The 14,148-nt window shown below is 39.9% G+C and overlaps 1 protein-coding gene across 3 annotated transcripts in view; it reads right to left on the bottom strand.

The window, feature by feature from the left end:
• Positions 1–14,148, bottom strand: part of LOC118428943 (myosin-16-like) — an 80,773-nt gene that overhangs the window by 21,105 nt on the left and 45,520 nt on the right. For all 3 annotated transcript variants that reach the window (XM_035839246.1, XM_035839244.1, XM_035839245.1), the window contains 4 exons: positions 13,240–13,362; positions 11,171–11,257; positions 9,614–9,759; positions 4,647–4,737 (listed from right to left, as the gene is read on the bottom strand). In XM_035839246.1, the coding sequence (XP_035695139.1) occupies positions 4,647–4,737; positions 9,614–9,759; positions 11,171–11,257; positions 13,240–13,362 (447 nt within the window). The remainder of the gene's footprint in view (positions 1–4,646; positions 4,738–9,613; positions 9,760–11,170; positions 11,258–13,239; positions 13,363–14,148) is intronic.

Here is a 14,148-nt window from a genome sequence, read left to right as displayed (position 1 = left end):
GGCATGTTAGTTATCTAAAGCTATATCTTTCTCTCCTTCCGTCTCAAAATTGCTGAAAGAACAGGGCATGACAAATCCTATCTCTATATGAAGGCAAAAATTATATCCGCGACAAAGTGATAAGAATTATCAGATTGGGTCAGTCTATTTGTGGGTACTTGAATTTGGAAATTACACTGCTACATAAAGCACTGTAGACTGAAACTACACTTGATATGCGGTTGGCAAACACAAGACATACAGGAAATGACGATACTGAGGTGCAAAATATAGAGTCAGGCTAAAAATACATTCCACAGGAAAGTTAAGCATGGCTAATGTAGGTGTGACTGACAGTCCCAATCATCTGTTGTGAAGGTCATTTCAAAGTGAAGGTCATCCAAACTGCTTGTAGTCAAAACCTCTTATAAACATTTAGGGTCACCTTGAATACTTGACTGTTTTTCTAGCACTATAAACATAAGCAAACCCTGCCATGCCCCTTGGCTCTGTATGATCCAGTCCCGGACAAGGTCAACCTACCACAAAAATGCTGTGGCTAGAGCACAGCCATCTTTTACCCTCAATACAAAATACTGACTGCCATAACTTTGATATGAGAGGTATGATATTCAGTCGCGTCAACAATGCAACCAGTTCTTCAACAATGCAACCTGTTCACTCAGTTCAGCTCCTCCCAACAAAGTGGTACATGTGTGGCCTTTAAAACTTTTTCTATCAAATATTTCTTACTTTTCTGTCCTGTTTGGGAAACTAACTCTTGAAGAATACATGGGCTAAAACTGCCCAATCCAATTGATAGTTGTGAACTTATGTGCAGATCATGAACCAGCTGACTGAAGTGTCACACATTTGTCTTGGGCCAAAAGCTACGACTTTCTTCACACCTTGTTGTATCTGGGTTAAGTTAATAGTGTCCTAGGAACCACCTACATGTCCAGAGATCCTCCTGCATTCCTCTTCTAGTCTTCAACAACTCACACAACTGGTTGGAAAGGTTCCTAGTGCTGGCCAGCAGACATCACCCAGACAGTTTACTTTAGGCCAAACATTAGTAAACACTCAGCAGAGGGTAGTTCCTCTGGGTACCCAGCTTTGACTACTATGGAAGGGAAGATGGGACTGCTTACTGTAGACATATGTCCACCAGCCGAGAAAACAGGAGTGACGAAATTACTTATAATCACAAATGAATGGAGTTATATAGGTTTGAACAATTCTCCCACATGGTTAAGATTCCATAAATTACACGCCACATGCTGCAGGAAGTGAACAGTAAACATGACTCAGGGCTACACACTTGTCACAGTCCAGAAGAGTTATATGCCTCAGAACAGTGAAGGTGTGACTGCAGAAGTGTGTGTTTATGATTACGAATAAACAAACTGGATTGAGTTATCTTTTGGAATCAGTAGAAGGACTGATCAGCAACAGGTATGATATGATTGACACCTGTTGATCAAGGAAAAGATCAGAGCAAGACTGTCCTAGTTTGGATAATAGCTGTGGCCAAACATTGACATGTAATGCTAAGATGAAGTGCCTGGGAAATCTTCAAAACTGACCCAAGTCTGTAATAACAGAAATGGGGAGTGACTGTATATCTGATGAAGAGGTAATTAGGCAAGGGAAAGGCAAATAAATAGGCTGGAGGATAGGGAGAGGGTCAGCTGCCTGGAACATGATAACTAACAGGGAGTCTAGTAGTGACATAAACATGTATGATGAATCAAACAGGCAACACCCCAGAGGGAACAGGGGAGGATGTCTCTTCTAGGGCAGTTTGCCTTCTGATGGGAACAACCTGTCACGTCTACAGTCTTGTTCTATTAACAGAATATACAACTTCTGTTGATCAGTCATTCAACTGCCAGGGCCAGCTGCATGAAAAGAGAATTTGACAGAGACTTTGCTTTGGCATTGACGTGCAGTCACATGCTTGTCATCCTATCTGTTTGAACTTAGGATAATGCTTGTGTGCGAAGAAATGGCTAGACTGTTCCAGGTATACTATTCAGAGGTAGGTATTCAGAGGTATACTATTACAACTACACCCTCAAGTCAAGCTCTGTACAGGTTCTAAGGAACAAGTAGCCTTTCACAACAGATTACATCAATTTGTGACCCTGGGTTGCCCATTCACTCTTTCTCAGGTAGGGAGCAACCCTTGTTCATGACTTCCTTTGCCACTGATTACAGGAAATATGCCAAGCAAATGAAATCAACAGGGAATCTGTACATAAGCAGCAGTAGGCCAGGATGTGGCAATCTGAAAATTCAACCATTAGTAACGAAAGTCATGAACTTTCCACATGGAAGTATGTAGCCTTCAAAGAGTTGCACAGTCTCCCTCCCTCGTCAAACAACAAGAATGCCGTGTTTGACATCATTCGAGAACTTGAGCTGTCTGTTGATGCGTTTCCTGGTAAAGGATAAACGCAGGAATACGTAAGGCAAGTCTCCATGTTCTCCAAATAAGGAGATGTGCGCCAGTAGACATAGCCGAATGCTCTAACAAGGACAGGTTTTTGTATGTAAACTCTACACATGCATGCTTGTAATTTCTGTCATCTTTCTGACACAGAATGTTCAGGTGGCAGTAAGGAACAGAGCTTCAAAATCATAAATATTAAGCTGGAAGTGGTAATATGGCATTCCACATTATCTTGTCATCAAGTTTTTCTAGAATTACCTGTCCTCTCTCTCTCAAGTTACCTGTTTATGGGCGGGTAAGTGAGGATTGTGCAAAGCCTGATGTGGTAATATTATAAGCGGCCCTTTTTACTCTGGCCTGCTTTGCAAGCACTGTAAATCCCATTCAGCTCTACCAACCAAGGCATGTCCGTGTCAGCAGGAAGATGAGCGTTGGGCTTCTCATGTCACACGGAGACAGTCAGCGTCTCTTCCGAAACAATAGGCCTCTATACAGGGGTGGGACAACGTCAGAGCGAAAAAATGCCAGAGATTTAAATGGTTCAGCCAACCTCTGCTTCCAGAACAGGCTATATATATAGCAGACATGGTGTGATACGATAGCCCATGCAGGTAGCCAGAAGGCCACCATTGTCTTGTCTTATGGCCGGTGGATGCATACACACTGAGGTGTGGGTGTGTCTCCTATTCAAGAAAATATACTGTGTCATGCATGCCACCTGTAAAAAAACAACTTCCAAGACAGAGAAAAGGAAACAAACGATTTCAATTTGCTTGTATAACCACTATCAGATTGCCAAAGCACTGTAAAGTCTGTGGGAACCAAATGGGCAACAACCATCAACAGGGATAAAACTTGAACAGGAAACCAACGGGGTCATGCATTGCAGCAACACACCGGCCTTATGCAAATATGAGCAAATCACGAAAAATAGCTGACACTTCGCTTCCCAAACACAGGAGTAAACCGATCCTGCACACACCACGAACGGCAACAAATATAACATACATACAAACAGGTAATCTGTGGTCTCCTTGTTGTCCATGGCGAAGCGAGAACTCCCGGCACCTTCCAGACTTCCACGCTCCCCTGTCACACCTGTTCTGTTCAAGCTGCCCCGTTACCTCCCCAATTCTCACCGACCCATGTCGTTACCATAGCAACTAAACCCTATTATCTGACAGTGTTTTCCATCCACACTCTCCTGCCCACTCTTTTAGTGTGTGTTTAACAGCTCCTGTGTTGGGGCGCTGACATGCTAAGAGTGCCTGTGTATGCATAAGCACCGGCCAGCAAAGACAAAAAGGTGTGCATGCGCAGGGGAGGTTTCCAACGTACACAAACTTTGTAGGCTCTGAAAACATAGAAATGATTGAACGGTGTACAGAAAACCTCCTTCAGCTTTAAAGATGATTTGCAACAGGAGGGGCCTGCATTATTAATCAGGTCATACCCAATGAAAAAACAATCAGTGTGTAGGTGTTTAGTTCACTACACCACCCCTTCTTTCCTTATACCAACAATTCAAGATTACTGTAGCTTTGATAGTCTCATTCATGCCTAAGTATAGCTTTTCTAAAAAAAAACTAAACAACCATAAACATGTCCACACCTTAAACTTTATAACATCCCTGTTGTGCTGTAATGCTAGATGATAGGTACGTCAGGTGTCGGTCAGCTCAATATTTAGCAATCTTTGCTCTTTTCACAAATAGTACGATATCAATAGAGAGCCAGAATTTAAACAACATACAATGACGTAAGAGCTGCAAGCTGATAGGGTGCTGCAGAGCAATAGGTAATATTGTGCAAAAGTTCTTAAGTAGAATTTGATACATATAAAAGCCACTCCACTTATAATTATGAAAACATTAATTATCACGTGTACAAACTGACTTTTAGAGATAATACGATGCCAAAAAAATGTTTGTAAAACTTTCACTCACAGCTGTTACATGTGTATTTAAAGACATTTTGCAGAGGTCATTCAAAAGTTGAAGGTAACAACAAACATGCATGAAAGTCCTTTTTTCTTCCTCTGAGAATCCCAAACATCTAACCTCAACTCAGCACATTCCACGATAATGTATACACACGGAGGAAGGACTTCTCAGATATATCTTCATGGTAACCGCCAGAGGATTACCCTTCCATCCCCTACCCTGCATCCCCTGCATTCCAACCCATCTCCATCACCATGTGGGGCACATACCTGTAGATCCTTGATGCGTCTCTGAAGGGTGCCAACCATGCTCTGGCTGTCTTCAAACTTGGCCTCCAGCACGTGGATTGCAGTCTCCTTCCTGTGTAATAAATAATGCAGTGTAAATCAGCGCTGATCTAGATAGGCTTGGATTGATTACGAGCACTTGGGATGCATCTCTTTATGTTTTCCTCTATCGGACTGTTCTCATTTCCCAGATCAATCATATGGTCCACATAGCATGAAATGCATTTTATATGTTATAAATACTTGATGTAATACAACTATCACAGCACTGACGACCATTTTTTTGCTGCTACAGATGATCTTTGTCTTCACTAGTAGGATCAACAACTGCAGTGTGGAGTTAGGCAGATCTACTGACACAGTAGGAGTCTGTCTTCATAACAAGGCTAATCTTTCTAAATAGCCTGAATGCATGAGGAAAACTGGACAATTGGCTAACACTCCTGAGCTATAACTCTTTGCAAGCTCATAATGAGGTCCAGACTGTTGTTAATCCTCCTTGGGTATGACTTATGATCTTAGCAGAATGCCTTCCAAGTAAAAGAGATGACCCATAACACTTCCAGAGAAGCCAGTTACTCTCTTCTACGAGTCTGAGTTCTGGTTTGAGCCAAGTTTGGTTACAAAAGTTTTGGTAACTGGGAGTGACACTCAGCAGGGTACAGTCAACACTTTACCACACGATTATGTTTAAGGTCCTCTCCTTTTCTTGATTAACTTTAAGCCACCACAGAATTTATTTCATGGGGCAGAAGAAAATATGTCAAGTTGGACTACCTGTTCCATTTTCCCCCCAACTACACCACAGCTGTCTACTTTTGGTGTGAACACTTTCCAATCAGTAAAATTGCTTTAAATTAAGTCTTGGCAAAAAGCAGAAAAGTTTGCTTGAGTCATATATAGTTACATGCACATTCTGTCAAAATTTTTGAATTCAAGCATGGGGACTCATCTAAATACTGTGTAAGAATAAAGTAGCATGGTTTGGTATCTTAACAATTTACCATGCAGATGATAAAGGCCACATACAGATAAAACCTGTATGTTTGCTAGTTTTAGCTTATCCTTGACAATCCTGTGGCTTTCAGCTGATGAAGACAGATAGGCTATCTTAGTGCATTCCACAGTTTTAACATCTTACACAACTTTCATCTTACACAACATGCAGAGGCTATCATATCAAACGTTCCTCAAAATTTTGGCCTGTCATGTACACTATGTTTGGATTAGTGCATATCAAAGTCCATACAGCAGACCTTGGGTTATTCCTCTGGTTTTGATTTTATAGGGTCAAATAGGTCACTGGGCAACTTTGCCCAAACAGACACGTATACATCACTAGCTGTTATAAGGTTCCATCTCTAATACATTTTTCTTATTGTCCTACTATAATTCAATCCACAAATGAGGCCAATCCTAACCAGCTTGCCTGAAGCACACAGCTCTGTTTTCTTTCTGAGGAAACACGCTTTAAACTCAGGTACAGGTTCTGACATCTTTCATGGCATGGAGAAGTCATCATCTAGTTGATGGGCTCTCTTGTAAAGATTTTTGCGAGGTGACCTCTCACTGGTTGGTCTGGCTTAGTGGCTATGGTTTGAGGAGGAGGGAATGTTAGGTCAGGGCTGGGGCAGGGATGATGAGAGAGACACCTACATTGCAGTCTTCAAAGGGAACAAGAAATATATCAAGAACTGAAAATTTAACATCTAAAGACTTCTTGGTATGAAAAGCTAGGAAAACATTTTGTGCATGTTTACATTTACCTTCATGAAAATAGAGGTAATATCTCTCTGTAGTTCTGTTCTTTTTTTAAACAATCTGGAACAGCTTTTCACTTGAAAGTAAGTTTGCTGCAAAGAGGTACTTGACAAAACATCTCACTCAGATTCAGATTCTATCTGTGTGGGCAGAGGTTTCCCAGAAACCTCAGAGTCTGCACAGTACACACACAAAGGAATTATCAGCACTTCTAGCAGTTCTTAACTTTACTTCTGAAGTGGAGATAATGATCTTACAAGAAGTTGGGTGGTTTCTAAGACATTTCACATCCTATCTTATCTTCACAGTGTTCCTAATTAGCAGCAGGGTAGCCCTCTGGCTGCTTTATTCCGTCCTTCACTTTATGGCTTTTACTGTTGTAGGAGTATCTTCACCAGAGGTTAACTTTGAGGGACCAGGTCATTGCTCAGATATTTTGCCACCTGTAAGAATAATTATGGACATACTTTAACAACTGGTACGGGACTCTTACATTTTTGTACAGACTTTGACCCATATTTGATCAGGCCATGTAGTAAATAGTGATCTTCAATCATAGATAACATATCATGCTGTTTGCTATCACAGGTGTAACAACAGCATATCCTAGTTATTTGACACAACAGTAGAGTGTATGAATGATGTTTGGATAATATGTCTGTGTCAGAAGGGTAACATTTATCAAATTAATCATAGTTACAACTTGACAAGTGAATCAAACAGACAGTGTAAGATATCAACTCTCATGCTCAATGTATGCCTGGTTAGCTGAGGGAATATTTACTAGGTAAAAGCAAAATACAGTTGCTACACATGAGAAAGTATATGTAACTGCTCAAATGTTACCTCTGCAAATACATAGAAATACAAGATTTAGATAACTAAGAAGAATGGTTTCCTGGACAGTGTTAACTGTCAGTACAAGATTGTCTAGTTTCCTGCTAACACACACTGGCGGAAGCATTGATACATTCCATCTGATAGAGAGGGTTAAAAACACAAACACAACTACAAAGGAAACATGACTAGGGACGTGGATGAACCTTGTTTTGGTAAGGTACTAAAACTTTCATCATTGAACTAGCCACTAGGTTCCAGTGATCACTTGCATCTCAAGGAACATACTATACATATATCATGGTTTTTGGTATGTAGATAGCCTATTAAGTGATGACAAACATAATAAGATACTAATTAGGCAAATCAGCAGATAATTTGAAATGATTAATGGGAAAGTTTATAAATCCACTACATTCTATGATAGGACTCTAAAACTTGGCACATATGTAAATGAGAAAGAGAGGAATGTCTACAGATATCAATTATGCAATTTGAGACCCTACTTGCATAATCAAAGAGAAAATACGGTAGTTTACCATAGTGGTAAATGATGGGAATTTCATACTTGAGGCATTATGAAAATAACTACAGCTGAACATTATTAGACATACATTATAAATCATGCAAATCAGGGTCACGTGTACATAGTTAATAAGGAAATGCTATAGCCTTCTTTGCTACAGATAATATGTTCATACTTTGAACAATTTGTGCTATTTGGGGGAGGAGATGATCAACTGAGATAATTTATGCAAATGAGGACCTCATCATACTTAAACTCATTTTTACATGTTCTAATTCCACCCAAATTTGTCTTTTTAATGCACTGAGGTATCATACAATTAGGCCAGCCAGTGTGAACTTAACTGTTGCTGATTTATGCGCATCTTTGCCTTCAATAAGATTTAGTATGTATGGCTAAATCAGAAAAAGCTGGTAATAAATAAAGCTATATAACAATTGCATTCCTTCTTATAGTTTAAAAACAATCCAATGGTTTTCTAACACATTCTCCACAAGCACACTCCCATTCACGTTGTTCTTTGCCAATAAAAGCTGGAACCTTTTAAAACCCAAGCAGCCATACAGACCACAATCACAGTGGGACTCCTCAAGGCACAGCACGACTTCTTAAGGGCCTTAAAAACTACATCCCTGATCCGTCTTGAACTTGACCTGTCTGGACCTTAGCGCACTTTATCACTGCCAAATGCAAAACTGTTGATATATGTGAGTAATCTTTTAATCCCTTAATCCTACAAGGTTGCATGGCTTGTAACAACTGGGAGGCAGACAGAAACAGAGGTCACCTTACTTCCAACATGGCTCCATCACAGGGCTTCCATGTGTACACAAGGCTATAGCAAAAACACCAGGACTGGATTTCTTTGGCTTTGAAGTCTGTTTTCTATAATTGGCTCTGAGAGAAGTGAACAAGGACTGCTAGTTACAGAATGGTTCTAGATTTAGCTTCATAGTACAGCAGGATTTCTGATGGTACATATAAAGTAGAAACAAAAGTCAGTACACCAATTGGCAGACTGGTGTCCAAAGCAACAAATCTTTTCGACAAAGAGCTAAGTTTCACCATAGAAAAATCAAACCTCAGGCCTGTTGATGCCCTGATACTATATAAAGGAGTCTTTAATTTTTATGAGACAGTCATGATCAAAGCTAGGGACCACAAATGTTACCCATTAGTACAAGAGGAAACCCTGACCTTTTTGGAAGCCCACAGATTGAAGAGTACCTGATGTGGGCACAAATGTCTGCAATTACTCTCATCAAGTTTTATTGGATAATCAAAGCAGCACTGCAGCTGATAAAATCAGGTTAATCTGGGGAAAGAGCTCAGTTTCACTGCCAGAGAGAAGATGCTGTTTTAGCACATAGACAATGGTCCTTAAGCTTTGATTTTCAACACTTAAAGTTTTCATCTTCTTTAGGAGTGGCAGGGGAGTTGTAGTATCAATTTGATCCACTGAGTTGGAAATGGTCAAGGAAGCTGTTGGCACAGATGACAGCATGGATGTCACTGACTGTTGGAGTCCTCCAAGCATGGACAACTGTACCCTAGTTTTACCCTAACCCTACCTCATTGTTGTGACACTTTTGGGTATTGTTGTCTCTGTACATTAGCATGTGATTTGACACAAAGTAGGTGAAATCATTCCTGTTCACAACTTATTCCAATTCCAGTTTAGATTGAACAGGACAGTTTTCACTGTAAGTCAAGGTACATCTCCACATAGACCGGATTTTTTGGACTTTTCAAAGTATTACAAATCTGTGGCACTAATGTCCTATTTGCAAGGAAAAGGTCCACTCCTATAAACTCTGTAACGTACTTGGAGATGTCTTCCTCCAGGAGGCTCCTCTTGCTCTCTCCATCAGCGATTTTGTCGTGAGCAACCTTCAGGTCTGACTCCAGTTTCTTCTTGATCCTCTCCACCTCCTGTCGGATCTTCTTCTCCTCATCCAGGGCATCCTCCAGCTACAGGACAGTAAGGTACAGGTATGCAGTAAGAAACAAGGTCTGGAGGAAGAACACTCTAAACATGATAATAATACTGTATTGGCAGCTTTAATCACAAAGAGAAGGTACACACTATAGGGACTGGATATGGATTTAATCATGATAATAAAGATTTAACAATCAAGCTTTCGTAATTTAAATTTTTTGCAAAATTCTCCTACGAATACATGTATAAGACTTTGCTCATTCCACCTGTACCTTGTCATCTAGATTGGGCAAGTAGTGTTGTTGTTGGCAAGTCTAGTATGTATTTTGCGTGCCTGGATTAGTTTCAATTCTTCTTTTCAAGTTTGAGTTGGTGCCAATGTCTCAGGCTCCAACTGACAGGGGTAGGTTGAAGGATAGCAATCAATCACAGTTGCCCGGGGATTCAATTTATGAGACAGCCTGTGTTAATCTACATGATATGAAAAGGAAGCAATCTGATGCAACACAATGTGACCTGTCCATGGTGCTGAATGCCATCCACGCACATTACCAGTAAATGCAGACCTACTCCTCTGGCATTTCTACCTAATCTATCAGGCCTGGGTATCTGCTTTCATGGTCAAACCTCGGATAAGTTTAGTGAAAATATTTTGCTGATACATTCCAGCTTTAAGTAGGTTTTGAAGTGCATGACATGCAACAAACGAATATTGTCAGGAATACAAAAAGACTACTCCACAATAACACAGAAAGAGATTGTGTGAAAGATATCAAATCCATGGCATGCTGGCATATGACTCATAATTGAGGTCACAGGGGCTCACACAAAGTGAAAGGAAACCTGTTTGTAGGGTCTTGTTGAAATTTCCAGCAGACCAGTTTGTGATAACTCTCTTCAACAGAGCGATAAGATTACAGATATGGATCACTCCTACTCATGAGTCATACAAATTCCAGATTAGATATCAGATTAGAATTCAACACTCTAAACAAACTGTTCAAAATCACTAGGCAGGACACAAGAACTGTCTGGTTGCCATCTGCATACAAGCATATTGTCTTTCAAGCATGATTAAAAGAAGGCTTAGTGTCTGATGTACAGGACTGATTCAGACATGTCTATATTATATAACAAGAAGCAGCCCAGGTTTGTCTGTCTCTGGCTTTCAATTTTTGTCTGGCTCCTTGTATGGGAGCCCATGTTGTTGATTTTCATATATAAATGTCATTTTAAGCCTACCACAATACATTTTTATGAATTTAATGTCATTGAGCTCAGATTTTTTGGACGGATTATGTAACATTTTTGTCTGTTCTAACAAAGAAATTTCTGTTCCGAGCCTCTCACACGTGCCTGCACACCTGGTGATTTATGCCACAGGCAGTTATACTACTTTATGAAGATAGATGCAGGTGCTGTACAAAGGTGAAGGATACTGACCTCATCAAGAGTGGTCTCCAACTTGACCTTAACCTTGTTAAGGTGGTTGACCTTGTCCTCTTCGGCTTGCAAGTCTTCCAGGGTTTGCTGAGTTAAAAAAAGAAAAGAATTTCTAATCATCATCTTCACCACTTCTTCAACATATATTGACGGAGTAGGACAAAAATTTTTGGGCAAGTCCCAATCAATTTTAGTGTTGGGTTAGTTAAAGTTAAGTTTATCCATAATCTTCACCACTTTTTTGACACCATCATGGCTGTTGAAACAGTCATATTACAGCATGAAAAAGAGATGACCACACATGTACATCAATCTTACAAAAATGGCATCCATGTTGTAATTAGCAGGGCTACAAATGTCTACACGATTGTGTCTTTGATGTGGTGCCTCATTAAAGTTGCATGATTGCTGGACAGTGATTATAAAGAATGATGTCCTGGAATGTCACAGGCAGTTAAGATAAGCAAAACATCTAAATTTGTCCATCAGGAACAGCACATGTTTATGTACAATACTGGTTGTACATTTTTCCAGATGTTAACATACTTATTTGGACACTTTGACTTCTAGAGAGCTTGCAAAAATTTAGTTGAAAGGACCAGTGGGAAACAAAAAGAAATAGAAGTCGCAATGCAGTATTTGAGTCAAGAAAAGATATCCCTTGTTGAATAATATCACATCAATGTTGATATATCATAGCATCAGTCATGAACGATAAATAGATTAATGTAATAATAAACATAAAACATCTCAGAATATCTGCCTGCACACAAACATGCACAGTAATAGCTATGCCAAACTAAAAGTAAAAATTGAAATGACAAATGGCTCCTCAGTGTACCTTACACATTAATGACTCCTCTGAAATGAACAACTCCAAGAGTATATCGTCTGCCATTGGTACGACGTTGAGATCTCGAGAAGGACCCTCTAACAGTTCTGGTGAGTCCAGCCACTGAATGGCTACTACACAACCTTCTCTAGAGATAACACAGTCTACAGTGTGGGAGTCTTTTGTAGTGCGATCACTGAAAAGGCTTAGAAAGTCCAGCTGAGGGCAGGCCCTGCACATGTATAGTGTTACTTCCTACACAGGGTTGGTCCCTTTAGTAATGGTGGTTCATTCACCCCAGGGAGTACATCTGAAGAGTCTGGACCACTTGCTCAGATAGGTTGCAGTGTACTACAGGAAGGGGGAAATGACTAGCAGATGGGAAAAAACAGACTTTCCAATTAAAACTTGAAGGACAGGAGGTACAAGGGGTAGCTACCATGTCAAAGGGATGCCGCTTTGCAGAGACAGAAAAATTTATGTCCTCAGAGATTGGGGGATAAAACATGCTGCAAGGTATTTCATATTCTTTACTCTACTGGATGGTATCTCCAAAATCTAGCACCTGGTCCAGTAGCTACATGTTATTAGGGCTATGATAACAAAATTTGCAAAAGCATGTCTAGCAGAATAGTTTGGGGCATCTTCTTTTGGAACACTTTTTCTGTAGACTAGAAAGAACTGCAACATTAAATGATGTATACTTGTATGCATTGCACAACCAGTGGACTTGCGCATGCAACTTATTTTCAAGTTATCTTTCTTTTCAATAGATGAACTGTCTATGAACCTCTGGGTTCACCTGAATGATCAAAGACTATGATCATAAAGTAAAAAATTTACCTTAATCCAGAACATGTACAGGAATTCAAAAAAGTATGAAAATCCAATCACCATATGACCTATTTCTTCCAACCTAGCACTTTAGTAGGAATGTGAACACATGTGTTTAATTCCATTTACTTTCAGAAGCCAATGATGTTCCTAATCCTGCTGTAGAACCTGAAGAATAAAATGGTTGAGTCCAATGACCTAGGGATCCACTTAGGCAATCTGTGCATTTAAATTCAACTTGAATTTCAAGCTTTGTCATTGAATGTGAAACCAGCTGTGATAGAAAAGGTAAGGGCCAAAAATACTTTTTGCAAAAATTAATGGAACTGAGAATATGTTTCTATCAAGGTCATAGGATTTTCCAGCTAATAAAGAAGTATCCCCTATCAAGAAGAAGTCCTACCTGGTTGAGCTCCTCAAGTTTCTTCTTCTCCTTGGTGACTCTGTCGATGGTGTCCTCCTTGTCCACCAGCTCAGCCTCCAGCTGCCCACACTTCCGGTCATAGTCCTGCTTCTCACGCTCCACCTGGACACACACAGACAACACTCAATAAACCAGTCACAGCAATACACATCAGCTCAATACATTGCTCATTGTAAAACACATTAGCTCAATAACTTAGTCATGGTAATACACATCAGCTTAATACATTAGTCACAGCAATACACATCAGCTCAATAGTTAAACATAAATCACTCATTGTAATGCAAATCAGCTTAATACACCACTCACAGTAAAACACATTAGCTCAATAAACCAGCCATAGTAATACACATCAGCTCAATGCACCAGTCATTGTACTACACATCAGCGAAAAAATTAGTCACTGTAATAAATCATCAGCTCAACTTTTATGGCATCTTTGTAAGCATCACATGTTAACTATGAAATAATCTTGAAAAGAAAATTTTAACTCATCATACCAGCTTTAGACTAAAAGATTTAATTCACGTCATTGAATGTTCTACAGCTGTCTTTACTCTAAGGTCAATACCAGCCTGCTTATGACATGTAATAGTACAAGCAGAAAAATGTATCAAGGCCAGGGCTAGTCCTTAATTGCAATTATTTTGAAACATAAGGTCAGTGTTGATATGATATGATTATTCTGTATTATACTTGATGACCTTTGTAAGCAAACATGTGCCCTAATGAGTCTGTGCAGACCTGTGGTCTACCTAGATGATATCTTAATGAGAAGTAATGTGCAGGTCACAGTAGACTCCTGATGACACAGTCCAGTGATGCTCAAGTTCACTGGCAATGGCACAGAAAGCCTAGCTGGTACCCAGCTAATGAAGTCATGATTTA

This window comes from Branchiostoma floridae, chromosome 13 (genome assembly GCF_000003815.2).
Source record: "Branchiostoma floridae strain S238N-H82 chromosome 13, Bfl_VNyyK, whole genome shotgun sequence".
Lineage (NCBI taxonomy): Eukaryota > Metazoa > Chordata > Leptocardii > Amphioxiformes > Branchiostomatidae > Branchiostoma > Branchiostoma floridae.
This window is presented reverse-complemented; position numbering and strand designations above follow the sequence as displayed.